Source organism: Molothrus ater, chromosome 2 (assembly GCF_012460135.2).
Source record: "Molothrus ater isolate BHLD 08-10-18 breed brown headed cowbird chromosome 2, BPBGC_Mater_1.1, whole genome shotgun sequence".
Taxonomy (NCBI): domain Eukaryota; kingdom Metazoa; phylum Chordata; class Aves; order Passeriformes; family Icteridae; genus Molothrus; species Molothrus ater.
Window position 1 is genome coordinate 21,871,387 of NC_050479.2, and position 19,508 is coordinate 21,890,894.

The following is a 19,508-nucleotide window of genomic DNA, read 5'->3' on the forward strand; positions in this document are numbered from 1 at the left end:
CTTCAATAGAACATATGATTTTTGTAGCTATGCTTGCACTCTTCTTCTTTTTCCCTTTTTGCCTATATCAAGTGATATTTTAAGTGAAATTTTTTACATTGTCCACATATCTGAATATCCAGATTTCCCATTACTACAGTGTGAAATAAATGATTGCTGGCAAGTGATGATTCTCACTGACCTGTGAAGTATACAGAACAGATTCTCTTAGTTCTGTGCAAACTTTCAGTTGGATTTAAGCAAGCTGACACCTCTCTCCAAAGCTCCTATTTCCCTTTTTTTTTTAACTTTTGATTTTTCTGACCATAATTGGAGGCAAGTCGGGACATCTCTATTTTTAAGAGCTGAGAACCTGTGACATCCAGTCCCTGAGGGAAAAACATTATTTATTATCCCACATAGTTTCCTGACTGCTAAAAAAGAGAATAAATATAATTATAAAAATGGGACTTAAAACTTTCTCTGAATCCTAAGTGTGTATCTTTTTTAGCCATCTATTCTTTCTCCTCCAGATCACAATCCCATTAAATAACACACAGAACCCACCTGCAAACCTCAAGTTAAGGGTATCACCTACCGTCTCATATAGGGGGATCTTCTACATCCTATTTTTCCAGCTTTTAAATTCTGTGTTCTATAGAGAAGGTACTAGAAAGTTCACCTTTACCAGCTTACCACATTCAGCATTTTCTGTTCTTTCAGTATTCCGAGCAGTTAGAGAAATACTGTTTTCCTCTTCTGAGTGCAGCAGAGGAGCTGAGAAATGAGTTAAATGACTTGCTTTGGGCTGTACAGGGACTCTGTCACAAATTAGGACATGATACTGTTAAACAATACTGTAGAGGAATACACTACCCTCTGAAGCTGAACTCCCTGTTTAAAATGACATATCCTATAAACAGGCACCATGTTACAAGAGCAGTGCTCATTAAATGATAGATTGAAAGTCAGTTTCCAAGTATCAGAGCAGCACACTCTCCTTGAGCCTTCCTTGTTAGTAAATTGTGAAACAGGTATATGCCATCAATAACCTGTTGTTAAAAACAAAACTTTTCCTTGTTAGATCAGGCGGTGCCATTACAAAAATGTTATATTGTCCTTCACATTTTATTTTGCAGATAAACAAGACTACTTTAATTACCCTGATCTGACACACCATCTCCAGAACAGAAGGTATAGTACTGAAAAATATAATACATTTGCAATACAAGGAAGGTTTATTTTAGGTATTAAATGAAATGGTATTAACAAAGAATACGAAAAATACTTCCCTGTTCTTCACAGAATCTTTCTTGAAGGAACAATTTTAAGAATGGATTTCAGATTTTATTGCTTATGTCAAAGTATTAAACATTGTACTAAATTATATTTTGTAAAATATTGTTTGTGCCACAAACAAGAAATATTTTATATTATTTATATTAAACAACATCTCAGGTATGTTTTAATTCCTTATATTTCATAATGCAAAGTTAATTCCTGTTGGACCTTAAATAACCAGGAGGTTAGCAGAATCAAGGAGCCTTATGAGTCAAATTTTTTGACAAAGACAACTTTGCATTTTCTGATTGATTAAGGCAAAATAGCCATTACAATCAATATGACAAGCAAACAGAAGGACTGAGTGGCAAAGAAATAGATGGAAAAATATTTCAGGGGTGTGGATGTTTTAAGAACGGAGATTAGAAAGATGGCATCAAAAGCCAAGGGGGGTATGAGAGAAACATCATATTCAGGCAAGAAGAAATCAGAGCAGTAGAAAAGTCATCATTTTTGATATTTGATCAAGCAGCACAGAACAGCTGTTGTGCCTAGCAGAACAAAGAATTCTTGCACCTGCAAAAAGAAAGAAAAAGAAATAATTGCAACACAGTGTCTTCCTGATTAAAAAAAAGTCAGCGCGGGTGTCCTTGAGAATATACATTTAGTACTCCCTAAAGGTCACAGACCAGAAACTGTGGAAACAAAGTAGAACTAATGACACCAAACCCCTTGTCTGAGTTAGCACTGTACACTGAACACACTTTTTTTTTTCCATTTTCTTCAGGAGTACTTGTTTGAAAAGCTTTCGTGTAAGCTGTGGCAGAGCTGTGGGAGTTGGAAAGAGCATCCCTCCACACCATGGTGTTTCTGCACTCTGGCCACAGCTAGGCCTGAGTGCTGCCCTTTGTCTGCAAGGAGGGACATGCTGGCACCAATGCCATGCCCCAAGGGGTTCTAAGGCCACATGGTGAGGACCAAAAATTTGGGATGTACAGATCCTGCCATGACATTGAAAGGCAGCCACTCTCATGGAAGAATATTTGTATTCAAATGAGAGGCATTTTTCTTCCTAAGGTTATGTAGTACATTCAGTGATAAATATTGGTCACAGGGGCTTTGCCTCCTACAGAGAATTTGCTGAGGGTATAATTAAGATCATGAACACAAGGTGAAACATCAAAAATAGGACTTCAAGGAAAAAGTACATTTCCCAGGAGAGGCTTCTGGGTATTGTGGAGAATGAAATTTTGAATGAAACTGCAATGGAAAAATCAAATAAAGCCTAGGTTTTACAGATAGAGAAATATACCATTTATCACAATATATTTTTAAAGGAAAGGCTTCAATAGCTTACAAGAACTGGGTCACAACCCTAAAGCTGGCTGACTGAAGCTACTGCATTACTATCATCACAGATCACTTTTGCCCCAAACAGCTTTTAATACATTGTAATGTGGGAATTAACTGCTGCTTTCTGATAAGGAGTAAGTCACCTTCTATTATCAGGCATCAAATCATTTTAGTATTTTGCTGATATCTTCTTTTCATCTGCAATATGTCAAAGAAAATAGTTTGTCTGCCTGTAGAGGGGAAAGAAAATGTGCCTGAATAAGACAGAGATAAAAATGGATACAAAAATTAGCCCTTGAGGACAGTAGATTTCCCAAGACCTTGCTGAGAACTCAGAGACAGTTATATTTGGCTTTAAGTACTCAAGCCCAAGCTTATTTTCAGAAAATGATAGATCCTATTCAGAGAGCTTAAAAGATGGCAAAGATATTTAAAGGAAGACCAAATTTTATTTATTTGTGATTACTTTCATCAATGGAAGAATAGGTATGACAAATAAGTGAAAGACAAATTTGTAGTATCATGTAAATTTGGAACTCATATATCAAGTATGGACCAAATATTTTCTTTTATCAGTTGGAATATGATCATAAGGGTGTGCCTGTATCAGGGATTGAAGGATTTATGCACACACACACATATGCATATACATATATACATATATACATATATATATATATATATATATATATATGTATATATGGAGACTTGTGGTACACACAAGTACCTTCAAACATGAAGCTGGTGCAATTGAAGTGGTGTCCTTTTGAAACAAAGGTTGCTGCCATGCAATAGGAAGGACAGCAGGGATGCTGGGGAGCATCATTTTAGTACCGACACAAGGTCTTCTACTACCATAGCTCTGTGCATTTTTATGGCACATTCAAAGTTAGACTGTTGGCAAGCTGTCAGTTTTTTCATATTTATCACGGTTGTTAACAGAGATCTGTTGCAAGTCTGCTCTTAACCTATCTATCAGTTACCAAATGACTGTCACAGGAGGACCTCTCCACTATTATCTCTCTGTTTTCAATTACTCAGTGCTATGTCCTACTAATGGATAACACTTAGTAAAAAGGACAGGAAAGTGTGCATTTAGTAGTTGTGATTGACAGAACTGATAGGTAAATTCTTTGCTGTGTAAGACAAAAGCCCAAGCTGAAGGTCTAGAAAATTATCTCCCATAGAAAATGCCTACAATTCTACCCATGTGTATATGAGGACGGCAATGTGTCCTTCATGCTGTGTGATAAGGACAGAGAAGGCGTGTCTTGCCTTCCCTCTCCTGGCACGTCTTCTTGACTGAAATTCTCTTCCACTGCAATATGTATTTGAAGATTGGTCCTCCACCAACACAACAAAACCTTCTGAAGGCTTGTACCCTAAGTTCAAGTCAGACACTCACACTCAGCTGGTCCAGTTTCTGAAAGGGAATTGCAGCTTATTTATCCCAAATGCACCTGCAGCGGACCCCCTCCTGATTCATAGTCACAGTAACAAGACTGAAAGAGAGATGAGCAGCAGAGCTGGAGCCATGGCTTCCAGAGAAGGTTGTCCCATGACAGCTGGTTAGGAACAGCATGCAGGGATTTGGTGTGGTTGTCTACTGCTTGTTGTATGACCCTGATGATTTCATAGAAACGGCTCTCAGTTTCTGGAGTCAGTGGCACTCTCTCTTCAGGGTCTCTGGACAGATCGAAGAGCAGTGGAGGATCATGTCGTGTAATGAATCCTCCATGGCAGAAGCAAACGTGAGAATCATAGCAACCATTGGAGTCCTCAGGACTGAAGTTGGGAGTGAAGAAGAAGACCTTCCAGATAGATTCACCTGCAATTTACAGCCACAAAACAGTGGTGATAAAGTGATAAAATAACAAAATGGAAGTTCCTTGGTCCTAGGAAATTCCACCAACATGGGAAGTCAGTCTTTTGGTAAAAAGTACAGACACTCTATAACAAAAACTGCAGCATACTGAAAGACTAAAACAAGATTGAGCAAAGCAAAAATAAGCAAAACATCATGATTTTCACACTACACATATTTATGAAGCAACTATGATAATTTCATTCCCTTGGAAGAATTCTGATTAACCAAATTATAGAATACTTTAAATAACATTGAGTTTTATATAAACAGTGCTAAGATTTGCAGAAATACTAAGTCTTCATCAAGGCTTATTAAAATGTATTTTTGCCCCTTGACTATATTTACCCACTGCTGGGCTCTGTCTGCTTCTCATTTTGCTTATCTAAATAATTTCATTGTTACCTTTTCCCTCTTTTCCTCTCTTTGTTGTATTAACCCATTGTCTTCTGCCCTATTTTTTCATTGCAAACACCTGGATATTCATTTTATTAAATGGGATAACAGGATGACATGGAAAGTCATAACAGATGCTAAATTCCTGTCTTATGCTTCTATATGATTTTTCCAAATATAAATTAATATAACAGTTACAGTAGCACAACTCTTAGGTGATGTTCTGCTTTGCAAAATGAGGACCAAAGTTCTTAATTTATAGACTGGTCATTCTTAGTTTAATTTTCTGTATACAGAAAATGGAACTGCCCATCCTCACGTAACTTCAGTTGGTGCTTTCACTGCTTGAAAATCCTAGCTATTTCTTGGAATAAGAATAGGCAAATATCAGTTGGTTCTTTCAAGAAGCACCCTCAAAGAGGAGGATCAGAAAACACTTAACAAGAAAGCTGTGAACAAGAAACTTGTTACTATTTCCCTCAAGTATCAGAGAACAAATAGGAAAGGCAGAAACAGACAGAACAGAACTTCCGGGAAGCACACCATGCTCCTACAGCCAATGAAGTATACAGTTCTTCAGAAATGGAACAAAGAATAATTAATTAGAGTAAGAAAAATCTGTATTTTATTCTTAATAAAAACAGGTTACTAAACAACTGAGATCTATAATGTCAGATTAACTGTCCACTTGAGACTATAAAAACATTGGAAAACTGTAGTCATCAGTAATTTACATTTCTCAGCACACTACTGTGATTTTTTTATCATCTCAAGTTTTTAAATACTGAGTGAAAAATGTCTTTTTGGTATTTTGTTGAATTTTGTTAAGGTCACAGAAAGCCTGTTAACCTAGTAAGAGACTTTCAAAGATTTATGTGTGCTACAGTAGTTAATATTTGTTAATCAATTCATTGGTACAACAGAGTGGAAGGCACTAGAAATGTGAGATGGGAAGAGCAGAGATAAACTGGTATACGCCATGCTGTAACTACATCACACTCAGCTTTTAAAGAATCAAAACAGATTTAAAGAGAAATGTTTCACCAGACTTAAGGGTCACAGACTGCAGTTTGAGACTATAGGATGGATTTAAAGGACAGTAGGTGACATTAAGATTCTTTACAGCTTCTTCCATTCCACAGCATTTTTCACATTAGAAGCGATTTTTCCTTTAGGAACCAATTCAATGACAGAGCCTGGGGACTACCAGTTCACTTGGTCTCCACTTAAATCAGGGTCAGATAGGTGATGGCTATTATACACATTAGACTGGGAGAAGACTCTAAATGCTTCTTGGAAGTCAGCAAAGGGGAAGGACTTTTAAAGGCTGAGTGACTTGCTGGCACAGACAATGGGACGTGGCAGGTTTTAAAAGGCTCCGGCTGTGACAGCCGCAATGGCACAGTCTTACTGGGAAAAAATGAAAGGAAATTTAAAGGAAGGCAAAGCAAGATAAGGTCAGGTAGCATAAGATGGCATTCCTTCATCTGCCTCCAGTAACATTTTGAAAGGTTGGTCTAGCACTTAAGTCTCTTGTTTTCTTAGAATTAAAATAAACAAAATCAAATACTGCCTCTTAAATTTCTTTGAACTTTTGTGCAAAACATTTCCAAGAAATTTATCTCTTGTTTGCTGAGTTGTAGAATTTTTATTCTGAGAAGGCATGTCACTCTGTACTAAGCATTGGTTCAGGCTCCTCAGACATGTTTAATTGGCAAGATGGATGATAAAAAACATAAAAAAGCAAAGGTCTTGATTATTCAGTGCACTGTGTGCCATCATAGACCATGCAACACTTGCCAGCCTGAGAATTTGATTCACAATGCTATAACAACTTGACAGAAGATCAGCAGAAAAAAAATTATATGGCTACCAAAATGTCAGTTAAAAGAAATCCAATTAGGCCACGCACAAGAGAATTTGTGGTTAAGCTGTCTTCCCACACATTGGTCTTTCAGGGTGACATGAATGACATTGAAAAGAAAATTTTCAGCCACTTTTTTTAGTGTTGGGCATTGTAGTACCAGATCTGCTGAAGGGCTTACAGACAGCAATACAAAATTGGGAATTCTGAATTAATGGAAGCCAGTACAAGCAGCCGATATAGGTAAGATATGGGGAAAGAAAGAAATAAGGAAGTTGCACCATGATTTTTTTTTCCCCACACAAAAGAAAGACTTGTTTAGGTTTTGTTAAATGCTGAGCATACAGAATGTTTCAAAATCATGTGTGGGTTTGGGGACAAGGCATCCGTGACATCATCTTGTGTCTAAGTGACACTGCTAGTGTTCTGAAAAGCTTATGGTACTTTATCAGATAAGCAGCTACAGAATGTCACAAAACACTGAGCTCTGGGAGTACAAAGCCTGTTCCTGTGCAATGTTTATCTGTTGCACTGCAGCAGTGTTTCTGGAGCTGCATGTTGTGCTGGAGAAGCAGCAGCAGAATTTAAACACCTCTTTTCTAAGCATGATAAAAACTAAAGCCTATCTGTCAGTGTCTGTGGCTGAGGAGCAGCCAGTATACCAGGAGACATTAAGAACTGTCAGACTTCCAATCAGTAAAGCTGATGAATTGTATAAGGCATGATATTAAAAAGAGAGAGCTCTCTCCCAGTCTCTCAGCTGACATAAAATCTCATTCTGTCAGAAAGCTAACTACAAGGATCAAATTGATCTCCCAGTAATTAACGGTACCTGTGTTCTCCAAAGCATCTGGATAGTAAACCCTTGTTATATAAAGATAACTGTATGTCTCTTCCACAGTGAAGTTAGTTGTAAAATTGTCAGGGCTTCCCCAAAGCCAAGTATATCAAACCCCTTCTGAAACAGCAGGCAGGCTCTAAGCCTGCAGCACCCTTAAAGGTCCCGCCCCAGTGCTTCACAAATAATTTCAGTTCTATTTTCCTGCAATTCTCCAGTTCTCTGAGTTGTCCAGTAAGTTTGCTCTCAGAATACCTCTTTCCTTTACATGTTAAGAAAAACAAAAATTAAAGAAGTTGTACTTCTAAATAATTTCAAATTAAAGGGGTTGTCATTATTCCAAGTAAATCTCCTATGAACATAGTTGTTCAGTGTTCAATCTCCCTAGAAGACTCCTTTTATTATCCTTTACCCAGCTATTTATCCTCTCATACAGACAATAGTTGCTCCAACAGACTGGTAGACACCTTGAGATTAAATTAAAGTCTCTCAGTAAGATATATTAATATATTCAAGATGAAGTGACACACTGGATAGGGATGCCATTTCTGTTATAAAAACACCCTTCTTAATCATTGATGGCAAGTGAGGGTTTTCTGATAAGCAGTTCTTGACGTGCATAGAAGCTATTGTTGTCTTATTGCCTGGAGTTCATTTTCACTGCATTTAATCTATGACAGTAGGTTTAAAGGTTTGCAGCTACTGTCATTTCCTTTGCTTATATTATTGTGTTGCTTCTTTCTGTAGAAGAACAAGTTAAACAGGGCTGTTCTCCACTGTACATTGGGGAGCTAGTCCCTGCTTGAACTCAGATGTCTCTGAGGGGAGCCATTTGGGTGTAGCAGACCAACATAAACTGAGACAGACTTTTCTGTGTCTCAGGTGTGCTCTGTAGCCATTGTCAACTCCCACGCTCTAACTCATGCTTTTCAATGTTTCTAAACAGTAGCAGATGAAAACTGAAACTTACTTGAAAATTACTTTCTTCAGATAACTCTTGCTATTAGATTGAATCCTTTCTTCCTGCTTCCTCTAAGTTCATTCAGAATTTTTAGGTTCTCTGCCTATCTTATTCATAGCAGATAACACATATATTCAGCTCTTCGATCATTTAACTATGCAGAAAAGGCTTCAGTTGTGAAATTCTTGTAGAACTATATATAGCTCTATATAGCAAAGACAACACTATTTGGTTACTGTAATGAAATGACACATTATTTTTATGACTATGTGCATTTCTCTAACAGCTAATAAAAATACTCAATTTGAATTTAAAAATTTGTAACTTTATTGTTCTTACAATGAAAACTACTTTTTTTTTTTCTTTTTTAGATAGTTTTAAGTGTCTGGGTATCTTCTAGTGTTATTTTGTTGCACCAGTCAAAAGACAGCACATGATGTCCCAGTGTAGGTGGAGAACAACTGAGTGATATACAAAGACACAATGTTGGTTTACAACAATCAGTTGTTGCTAGAAGAGACTTGCATAAAGAACTGTGCAGAACTTACAGTATTTGAGTGAATCCCATGAAAAAAAAAACAGCAGTAGCAGTGATTTTAAAATATTTAGAAAAAATCCTACAGTGCTAACTATCCAGTAAACCAGAAAGGATTGCACATTCTTGAATATCTAATAATCTTACTGAACAACTGCTGCAGGAAAAATACAAGACACACTGAAACCATGCTCAGACTGCTGAAGACAGAAATCTCATGACTGAGCTCCTTATCTAGAGTAAGTGCTGTGGTATGAGAAACTTCCACTGAATTCTGCTCAAAAGTCAAGATTATCTTGTTGAATTGTAGTAGATCAAAAAGAATTATTTTCCTGAATTCTTCATCATCACCTTCAAAAAGAATTGATTGATCATTTGCAGTGTTTTCTTGTTGAAGAAAGTCCTAAAAGAGAAGAATCTGTGGGTATAGAAATTATGCTGCTAAAGTAGGAAGTGCTATAATGCAATGTTATGCCTCATATTGAGATGTCTTAGGTGATAGCAACATGGAAGAATACATATTGCTCTGGAAGAAAAATTCCATCTGTAGCAATTTCATGTAAATAATCCAGACACCTGCTAAAGATTTGTTTGAGGAATATTTATCTGCTGAATGGTCCATGTAATTTTCAGTTCATCTGAGGAGCAGCTGATGGCATGCTGAAGAAAGAAGATAATGTTGGCACACACACAAAAAAAAGCAACCTCAACCAAACCAAACCAGAAAAAAACCACCCAAAAAAACCTGCTCATTTTCAATCTATATAAGAAGCCCTTGAAAACAGAAAAGCCTTATTTTTTTGCTTATGAAAAAAATAGTCTTGATTTTCAGGTAGTTGTTTTCCATGGGAGTCAGTAAGAGATTAAGAACACCCTTTCAATAATCAATTTATCAGTTAAGAACACCCTTAGGAACAAAGCAGAAACACTTTGCCAAAGATAGCAAAACCAAAAGAAAAACCTATTCAGAACTGTGTTTTGTATTTGGATTATTTTTCCTGTCCTTCAGAATTGCATTTTACGAACAGAAAATAAATTTGGTACAATCATTTCCTCTTTCATAAGGTGGATGCAATTTTTTCTGAGTGAAAAGAACAGATATGGAAGATTCAGACAGCAATTTTTCTGATACTAGTCAAACATATGGGAGAAAGATGCCATTGAAGTCCTAAGAAATTTCTGCAAAGATTTTTAGATAAGTTGGAGTCAGCCAAAGCCAAACCCATCCCCAGGAATTTTTTAAAATAAATTATTATCTTCAGAAAGTTTTCAAAATTTGGATGTCAAAAAATAAGCTGTTGACACATGAAATGATAATGAAGTATTCAAAATAATTAATATGAAAATTACTATCATGCCTAACATTTAAGTTATCAGATGTACATCTAAAGCCAAAGAAATAATTGTTCAAAGTTACTTTAAAAATGAAAAATAGAAATTTTGTAACTGCAGTTGCCTGAAATTTTGTGCTGTGCCAAAGAACATGGAATAATAATTTTCTTTACTTTAAAAAGTCAAAGAAAATGGTGAATTACTCTTCCTTACAAGTGTCCTAGCTAGTTGATTGATTTAATTTTTCTTTTATTTTTATAAGTTACTAGGTCGCTTAGGCAACCTTTTGAAAAAAAAAATTAAGATTCATTCAGTTAAGCATAGAAGACAACAAGCAAAGGAGTTTCTTTTTTGAGACAAAAAAAATTGAGTTGAAGAAAGCAAACATTTGCAAGTAATTTGATGCAAAAAATATCAGTATCAGGCAGTCCTAAACATTAAAAAAAAAAAAATAGCTGAAATTTGGTTTTATTGTAAAGATGTATGTCCAGTTTAGCATCTGAAATATGAGACAGCAGTTTTTATCCCAGTGTTAGAAAATGCATGTATTTTCCAGAATATGAAACTAGTAAAAGATTACAAGCAATGTTAAACCATAAATTTGAAATTTTCCTGATACTGAGAAAACAATGCAAAAATCCTTCAAAATCCTGAATTAAAAACCTTAGCATGAAAAGGACATAGCACAGGAGGTTCTCTTACAGATGATCAACAAGGACTCTGGTACGAATTACAAATTTGTTCCTAAGAACATTTCTAGAAGTGTATTTTCTCTTTCACATTGACTTGTTTGAGGTAATGGTATTTCAGAGAAATCCAACAGTTCTTTAGTTTGGACCTTTATGCAAAAGCCAAACTTGATTTCACAGTTCCAGGCAGCAAAAATGTCTGACTTTGGAGAGTTTTAGTAAAGTAATGGGAATATTTTCTTGTTTTGGTTGAATACAAAGTGGATGTAGAAATCTCCAGCTATTCTCCAGATGACAGCAAGTAATGGAAAAAGGAAAGAATCCTGACTCTCTCTTATAATTTTGAGGTTAAAAATGCATGTACAATGTGCAGTGAAAAATAGGCTTTACCTTTCAGAAGTGCAATAACCTGCTAAAATCTCCTTCCTCTGAGAATCAAGAACAGAGAAACATGTCCAGTGGATGCAGATGAGAAAAATTGGTTTTAACTGTTCCTTATAGAGGATTTAGATGGAAATACCAGCATCATTTTCATAAACGGTTACTTAGGTCTGTCAATTAATACAAAATAATTTTGGAATTTTCAGGGTTTTGTTGTTGGGTTTTTTGGGGGAGTTTTACAGGGGCTTTTTGGTTTGTTTTTTTTTTGGGGGGGGTTGGGGTTTGGGGGGGCGTTGTTTTTTTGGGTTTTTTTTGGTTTATGTTGCTGTTTTTTTGGGTTTTACAGGAAGTCTGGCTTGTGCCTTCCATACTGCAGCCATATTCCTGCCTCTTAGCTTGCACTCTAAAGCAGGATAAAGGGATGTGAAAATAAGACAAGAAGCAGAAAGGGAATAAAAAAAGGTCTCCATTTCAGCTTAAATAACTATGATAATAAGTTTGTTTCATGCTCTTGCTATGATTAGGAGTAGAGTTAGTATTTTTTAAAGGATGGTATTTAATTTCTTTTCATTCCCTTTATTCATATCTCTCTCTCTCTCTCTCTCTCTCTCTCTCTCTCTCTCTTTCTCCCAGAATAAGTAGGGGAATGATGGTAGGGAATGGAGCACTGCAAATCCCAGGGTATAAATAGCTCTGCCTGAGCCTAACAATAACTCTGCTGCCACCAACACAGAGCAGAGCAAAGGCAAGAAAATACTTTAACAGTATTTGTCATGCTTGTCAGGGGGAACACTTTCCTACCTAAAAAATTGTGAGCAGAAATTTGTATCAGATGATTAGGTCAATTTTCTTGAGCTTGATACAAACTGTTTCCTGGTGTCTCTTCATGCTCTTCATGCTCTTCTCTCTTTTGACAGTCATGTTATTTCACACTTATCAAATAATATGTCCATAACTGTGTCACCCAAATTCAACTGCAGCTGCTCTGATATGAGGCTCAAGATAGCATATTAAAATTCTTAATGAGATAGTTTAGGTAAATGACATTTGATGCTTGTTTTTCTCCCTCCAGTGCTGTGGTTGAAACACAGAACACGAAGAAGGGATCTGGGAGATGATTTGAGATTTTTGGAAGCTTTCCTTGATTGTGGTGCATCCATGACATGGGGAAGATCAGGTAGAGAGAGGGGAAAAAAAACAATGGGGGCAAACATGGAGTGAAGATGATGCTCATAAAGCAAGTTAGGAAGCAGGGAAACAAAATATCTTCAATAATCAAGTATATTAAAAGGTTGCAATGAACTAGAGCAAGAAACAGTAGTAAGTGATTCGATGTTTCATGCAGAGCAAAAAGATATTTATTTTTGATATAATCAAAAATAAAATGAGTAAAGAAAGAAACCATAAAGATCTTTGAGAAATCATCATCAACAACAAAAAAACTAATTCCAAACCCACTTCTAAAATAGGAGGCTTCTCTAGAGAGAACACTGGAAGTCAAGGAACTTGTGAGATTGAAAAACAAAAGGCAAATGACAGAAAAACCCTCTTGATGGTCAGAGTTCATTACAGTTTCTGCAGTCACAGAAGGGAGAGTCACACAAGGGTTGGATCAATTAAGAGGATCAAAAGAGGATTCACTATCAGTGAGAGGAGAAATAAAGGGAGCAAGATGAATAAACAGACAGGAAAAAGATGAAAAACACTGTAAAAGGACACAGTTCAGAGGGGAGAAAGGGGCTGCTCTCTGTCCAACAAAAATGTGCTGTAAGTAACGTGAAGACTCCTGAGTTATTACTGAAGGAAAAGTGAATTTTCTCCCATGACCTACATATTATGAATCAGATACTTGATGCTATTTAAGTCCTCCAGTGGAGAACAAACACTAATCCATGTCACACTGACACTTCAATGTTTTTCATGAATGGCAGTACTCAAATCCAGAAAAGTGGCCTGCAGCATTTGTCTTCTACTCTTGAGGAAACCTCAAGAAACAACTTTGCTGTAAACTCTAGCATGCAAATATCTAATATCAGTGAAACATATTTCTGTGTATATATGGAAGCTTGCTACTTTTTGCTACAAGATTTTGTGCAATTTCTTTGATATGTTACTTTGCACTGTGTGTTGCTAATAAGACAAAATCTGGTGACAAGGAATGAGGTTTAAGTGACACTAATGATGTTTTTTAAAGTGATTTTGTGGAAGGACACCTATGCTTCCACAATAAGAGCTGCCCCATCACCAACACCACCTGTAGGAAAAAGTAAAAAGATTACTAGAGAGCTGATAGCTGACAGGTAAAGTAAATGACAATTTCAGTCTTGTGTTAAAAGGAAAATTGAACAAGCATAGTGAGTGGCGCTTTCTTAATTAGATTTTAAAGATATTTATGACACTGCCACTCAAGTCAGGATTTGCATTTCAATATCTTTCTGACCATTCTTGCCAGTTCTTTCATGACACTAATGAATGAATAAGATGCTGCTTTTTGTTCCAAAACCAGTTAACTCTTTGCATTTTATTGCACATTTTAATGACTATCTTATTTATCTATATTTGTAGACAGGTCCTTTTTTGAATCTCTGGTGATTTAAAAGAAAAAAATACACTAAATAAATTCCCTGAGTCTAAAATTCCCAGTCAACTTCAAAAGTCTCCTAGAGTATTCTTCCTGTCACTTATCACAATAATACTATTTTTCAGAATGTGAAAAAGGTAGCAAGGCATCTCCACTTTTAAATTCATGTTACTAAAATAGGATTTATTGCTCATCACTTTGCTGCTACTTAGCATTCAATCTGACAATCTGGTTCACCTCACTTAATTTTGGATCACTGCAACCAATGTGCTGGTCTTTATGTAAGCTAGTTACCAGCCTATACTTATCTGCTTCTTAACTTTGTTAGAGGTGTTTAGGATGAGAAGAGTTATGCTTGTTTATCTTTTGATGAGAGCGACTCGCTGAGGTTAGCTCAGCTGTAGGCATCTACACAGTATAGTATACATGTACATGTTGTCATCACCATCTTCAGAGTTTGCTAAAAAACCAAGGTGTTATGAGTCTTGAAGGCACCAAAAAGCCTCACTGGCCCTGCCCAGCCCTCAGGGGGACCCTCATCTGTACACCCTGCTCATGGACCAGGATTCCCATTTCAGCTCAGCCCAAGGCCATCAGTCCCTGCCTGAGTGGTGCAGCAGTGCCAGTTCCCAGCCCTGTCTCTGGATGTCTCTAGGCTATAGCCTTCCTTCCAGCTCTGTCTGTGCTCTCATCTCCTCCTGCTCCTTACTGCACTCCCTGGGTAGACCTTGAACTTGACTTACCACCTTGCCAGGACTGGGGCTACTGTGGAGTCTGTTACCAGCACCAAGCTCTGCTCATTCTGCTCAGGTGCTGGAAGCCATTTCTCTGTCAGTAAAGTCCCTGTCAGTGCAGGGGTCACTCAGTTCTGTTGGACTCCCCTTCAGGATGAAGTGTCACCCTGCTTAGAAAGCTGAACTTGTCTCTCCAGTATTCTCTTGTCTACCCTCAATTTTGTTTTTAAGACCAAATACCTATCTACAAGGTGCTGCTGCTTATGAAAATCCCACAGTGTTCATCCATAGGATGTTAAAAATTTCCTCTCAAGCACATGTAAAACCCATAAATATGACTGACATGGCCAGAAAATAGAGAGGTTTGCCTTCCTTGCTCATATATGTTACTTCTGCATACTTTTTTAAAATGAGCCTTACTTATCCTTAATGGTCATTCAATGACCTTTGAAATGCAGTCACTAACTACAGCACATCTACATCAACACTGCTTATGAGATGCTGTGTCTTGCTCATATAAATGTACAGTTTCTTAGCTTCCAGCTGTAGAAAATAAGAACAAAATCTCATTTCAGGTATTTCAAGTGAATTTTCTTTTTGTCATCTAATTCATCCCCCTGCCACTGCACAATTGTTCTCCACAATGTATTTTCTAAGAGCTCTCTTGATGTATGGTGTCTTCTGTTGTAACTTTTGTGCTACTATCATTCATTTCCTTTATTGCAGAAGACAAAGACATTTTATTGGCATACTCCTTTCACTTGGTGTTTTATCTACTAACTTTTTCAAATACAAATCCTTCACAAACTTTTTCTGGAGTTTAAATAAGGATTTTGGTACAGATGACTGTCTCACAGTTCATTTGGTCTGCCCCATCCCTCAATTACCTTTTGCATTGTCTATTCTAAATTCCACTTCCACACTTTTTGTAGAGTTGTGGTGCACTGAAGTGAATGTTAAAATCCCTGTGAATTTACTGATTATTTAATCTTGTTTGCCTTCAGTTCAACGAAGTAGTCCTACATTAGCTTAAAATAATAACTCCATGCTTAAATTTAGCAAAGTACAATGTATTCTATGACTGAAGCTGCTGTGTGCTTAACTAATTGCTTAAGCAAGGATCTGCATATGCTGCTCAACTTCCATCAAATCTCCTACTTCAAACAATTTATGAAAAATAATGAGTAAATTATTTTTTGGCCACCTGTGCTATTGCTTAATAAAACAGTTAATTAAAACTGTTTTATTTCTTTGCAACACTGATATATATTATTGGATATACTGTGAGGAATTAATTTAATGTTGTCTCAAGGCCTATAGGAAGAAGCTACCTGAATCAAGTTTTACCAGCTCTAACTGTCCTGTTCACTGGACAACTAACTCTGCCTTGTAGAAAAATCAGTGTTCAGTTTACCTCCCTGAAGATTAAACCCATGTCTGCTTAGCAACATCCTCTCCCTCCAAACATACATTCCTCAGTTACTCAGCATCTCAGTGGTAACATCTTGTTGGCTTTTCTTCTTATGGCATATACACCTACATGTGGCATACTACTTAATATAGCCAGGTAAATACAGGTGCTTTTGACCTGTGTGATGCATGGACCTGGGTGCAACATTTGAACAAAGCCCTTCCCAGCTCTTGGGCCTTCTGAAGAGATTCATCAGCATAGGATAATCCTACACAATGCCCACAGTGCTGAGCTGAGATGTAATCAGCTATGGAGTGAGTTGATCTCAAACCAGAAGAATGCAGCAATGGACCTCGGGAACTCCAGCCACTGTTCTTCATTCTCTGTGCTATATTTTCTTACAGATTGTTGTGTGAGAAATACAAGAGTGCTAGAACTTCAGTCAGTGTCACAAAGGGCCAGGGGTTTTGATGATACATGAGTGGCAAAAGGAATACTGGTGGAGTTTTTTTCCTCCAGTTTCTGGAGCACAGTAGGTAGACTACTGCTGTGAATGAGGGGGTAGAAAACATGTTTGTTGCCTTTGGCTTGATATTTTATTTTTTAATAGCTATACAATTCAATTTAATAATTCTAACAAGCCTCAAAGTATCTTTGAAGAGGGTACTTACCTCATAAACTCAATCCAACACCTATTATTACTTCTTGCAGCACAATGAGGTTCAAGATATAAGACAATTACAAAGACAAGTTAAACAAAGAAAGCTTTATCCTTGAGCATAAAATACACCTTTTTACTGGTGTAAGAGTATGTTGCCATACATTATGGTTTTCTTTAAGGACTCTAACCTCTTATTTTAAGAAGCGATAAAAATAAATAGAATATAAAACTGTTTGCAGTCTGAAGTCATTCAGTTACACATTGTACCTTCTCAGAACAACTCAAAGTGCTTTTGGCACTACATGACAGATATAAATTTTATATATCCCTCCCTCCTCACTGCAGTTAAGAGTAATGGCATGATATTGTGAAATAGAAACATCTGCATACTGGTAGTTGTTCTGGACTGTTGAATCTTACATCAAATTTTTAATTCATAGTTCTGCAAACTCAGCCTCCATCTCTCAATTTTAGCTGGTTTCTTTGTCAAAATACTCCTTATAAAATCTGTGACAATAATAATGGCAACAGGAAAGACTAGGAAATGTCTTTCTATTTTATTCACTACCCTGGCTCCTTCTAAGCATTTTTATGTTGTTCTTCACAAAGCAAATAATCTTACACATATTCCTCATCCATTGCAATGGAAAAAGAAATGGATTACATTAATTATTTTTAGCTGTAAACCAAGTATAGTTTAGCATTCAGCAGTGGTTTGCAGTAATCCTTCCTTCATACTATAGCGCACTGCACACTGACAGACATTTACCCCTAGTTCATCTTGTGATTAATTAAAACACACTTTCTATAACATTTCCAAAGAAATCTCTAACTAGCTGTCATTTACCCTGCACATGTCCAAGATTAAAGTCTCTCTTAAACTTTTTACTGATACTCAGAGGGAGTTCCTAACTGAGGTCTTGGCACTTGGACTCTGAAGACAAAAAAGAAACCTGAAATTCAGTTATGATTATAGAATAGGAAATCTACCAACCAAAATGCACTCAAGTGATAGTCAGACCAGGCAGATGGACCTGCTAAACAATTTAGCTGTCATCCAGATCTTCACCCTCACTTTGAAAGCTTTGCCTGTCCTGCTGAACCTCATAGATCTGTCTAGTTTTAACTTCAGAACTTTGGATCACTACTCACCTATCAAATATAAAAAGACCAAAACTTTAAGCATAAAAAGATCATCTTTGTTCACAACTAGCTCTGCAAAAGCAGATGAAAATTTACAGGAGGAGTAAGACACCCATATATGGACATATTACACAGCTGTACCGATGTCCAAGAATGCAGACAGTTTAAGCCTTCCTAAAGCTTCTCTCTACATCCCTGAGACACAATGTGTCCTCACACAGCTTTTTCAAGTATGTAGCAACTGAAATGCAAAATCTAACAATGCAGCGTGGCAAAAAAAAATCTGAGGTCAATTTGGTCTGCAAAGAGAACAAATTGCCTGAAATTAGTTAGAAAAGACCAAATATCACTGTTCGTCTGTGTCCAGGCAGAGATTGCATCGCCAGGCTCAGCCAAGCTCTCCAGGTTCACATGTTAATGGAGTAGAAACCTGTTTCTGACTTCTCCATGCCATGGCAATAACACAGATTTATCAAGCTTGACACGTAGACATTGTCCTTGTAATCACTTGCCAACACCTTAGTTTGACGAATACTCACTAATGGAATAACAATACTTTAAACCATTCTAATAATTTATACTTAATTTTCTTGATTTAGAGATAAAAATCTGGAACTTTTTCACATTTAAGCTGTGTTAAAGAGAGTAATGTTGATTTTTTCATATTTTCTATCTTCCAAATACAAACACTTCCCATGGATTAAATGCTTTGAAAGATATGTAATAAGAATTTTTTTCTGAAGTACAAGTGGCACGTTTACTTTTTTTAGTTCCACCTGCTGGTTGCTAAACATTCAAATGTACTTCTCTGACCTTAGTTGAGGGTTATTGTTTTGGTTTGGCTTGGCTAATTTTTTTCAAAAATCAGTGTGTCATCACCATTTAAAACCATTGGTAGATATTAAACACTTTCAATATGGAGACCTCAAATATTTTGGCAATATAAAAGGTGGGGGGCTGTGTGGGGGGGAAATGAGGCCTTTGGTAATTATCAGGAGGCTTAGTATTATCTATTTAGTACCATGTTCCCAAACCCAGTTAAAGCATTTCTCAGCACCTTCTCGTTATTATTACAGTGTCTCTGTAAATATCAGCATGGTTTTCTAAGCCAGCCTCCTGTTGCCACAACACAGCCCTGGTATTTGGTGCTACTCAGCATTCTTGAAATCACCAGAACCTTTAAATGACCCAACAGCACCACTAGAGCAGAGCTGAACGAACTGAAGCATATAAAGGAACAACCTGTATTCTTGTACAATTTTTTGCAATTCCCAGTTGCTCTTCTACCCACAGACTGATTACGTTTCCATTGACCATGAAACTGAACTGAGACATTTGTGTTCAGTACTTACTCTTGTGCTAAGATAAGCTCATTAATGAACTTTGCAATATTTTCAGGAAAAACCTGAAAACTATCAAAGTATAATATCTAATAGAATTTAGATGTAAAAGAACTGGTAATTTTTGCTAATTTTGAAAAATTCAAATGTCATAATCCAAATATT

General features: G+C 36.7%; 1 protein-coding gene across 6 annotated transcripts in view; it reads right to left on the minus strand.

Annotated features, from left to right (window-relative positions):
• Positions 1-19,508, minus strand: part of STS (steroid sulfatase) — a 124,221-nt gene that overhangs the window by 15,795 nt on the left and 88,918 nt on the right. For 3 of the 6 annotated variants that reach the window (XM_036386465.2, XM_036386455.2, XM_036386436.2), the window contains one exon: positions 1,073-4,441. The exons of 1 other annotated variant lie outside the window; for it this stretch is intronic. In XM_036386465.2, the coding sequence (XP_036242358.1) occupies positions 4,059-4,441 (383 nt within the window). In that variant the 3' untranslated portion in view covers positions 1,073-4,058. Of the gene's footprint in view, positions 1-1,072; positions 4,442-19,508 lie in introns of those variants that run through there. 2 more of the 6 variants (XM_036386426.2, XM_036386447.2) reach the window with 2 other exon arrangements.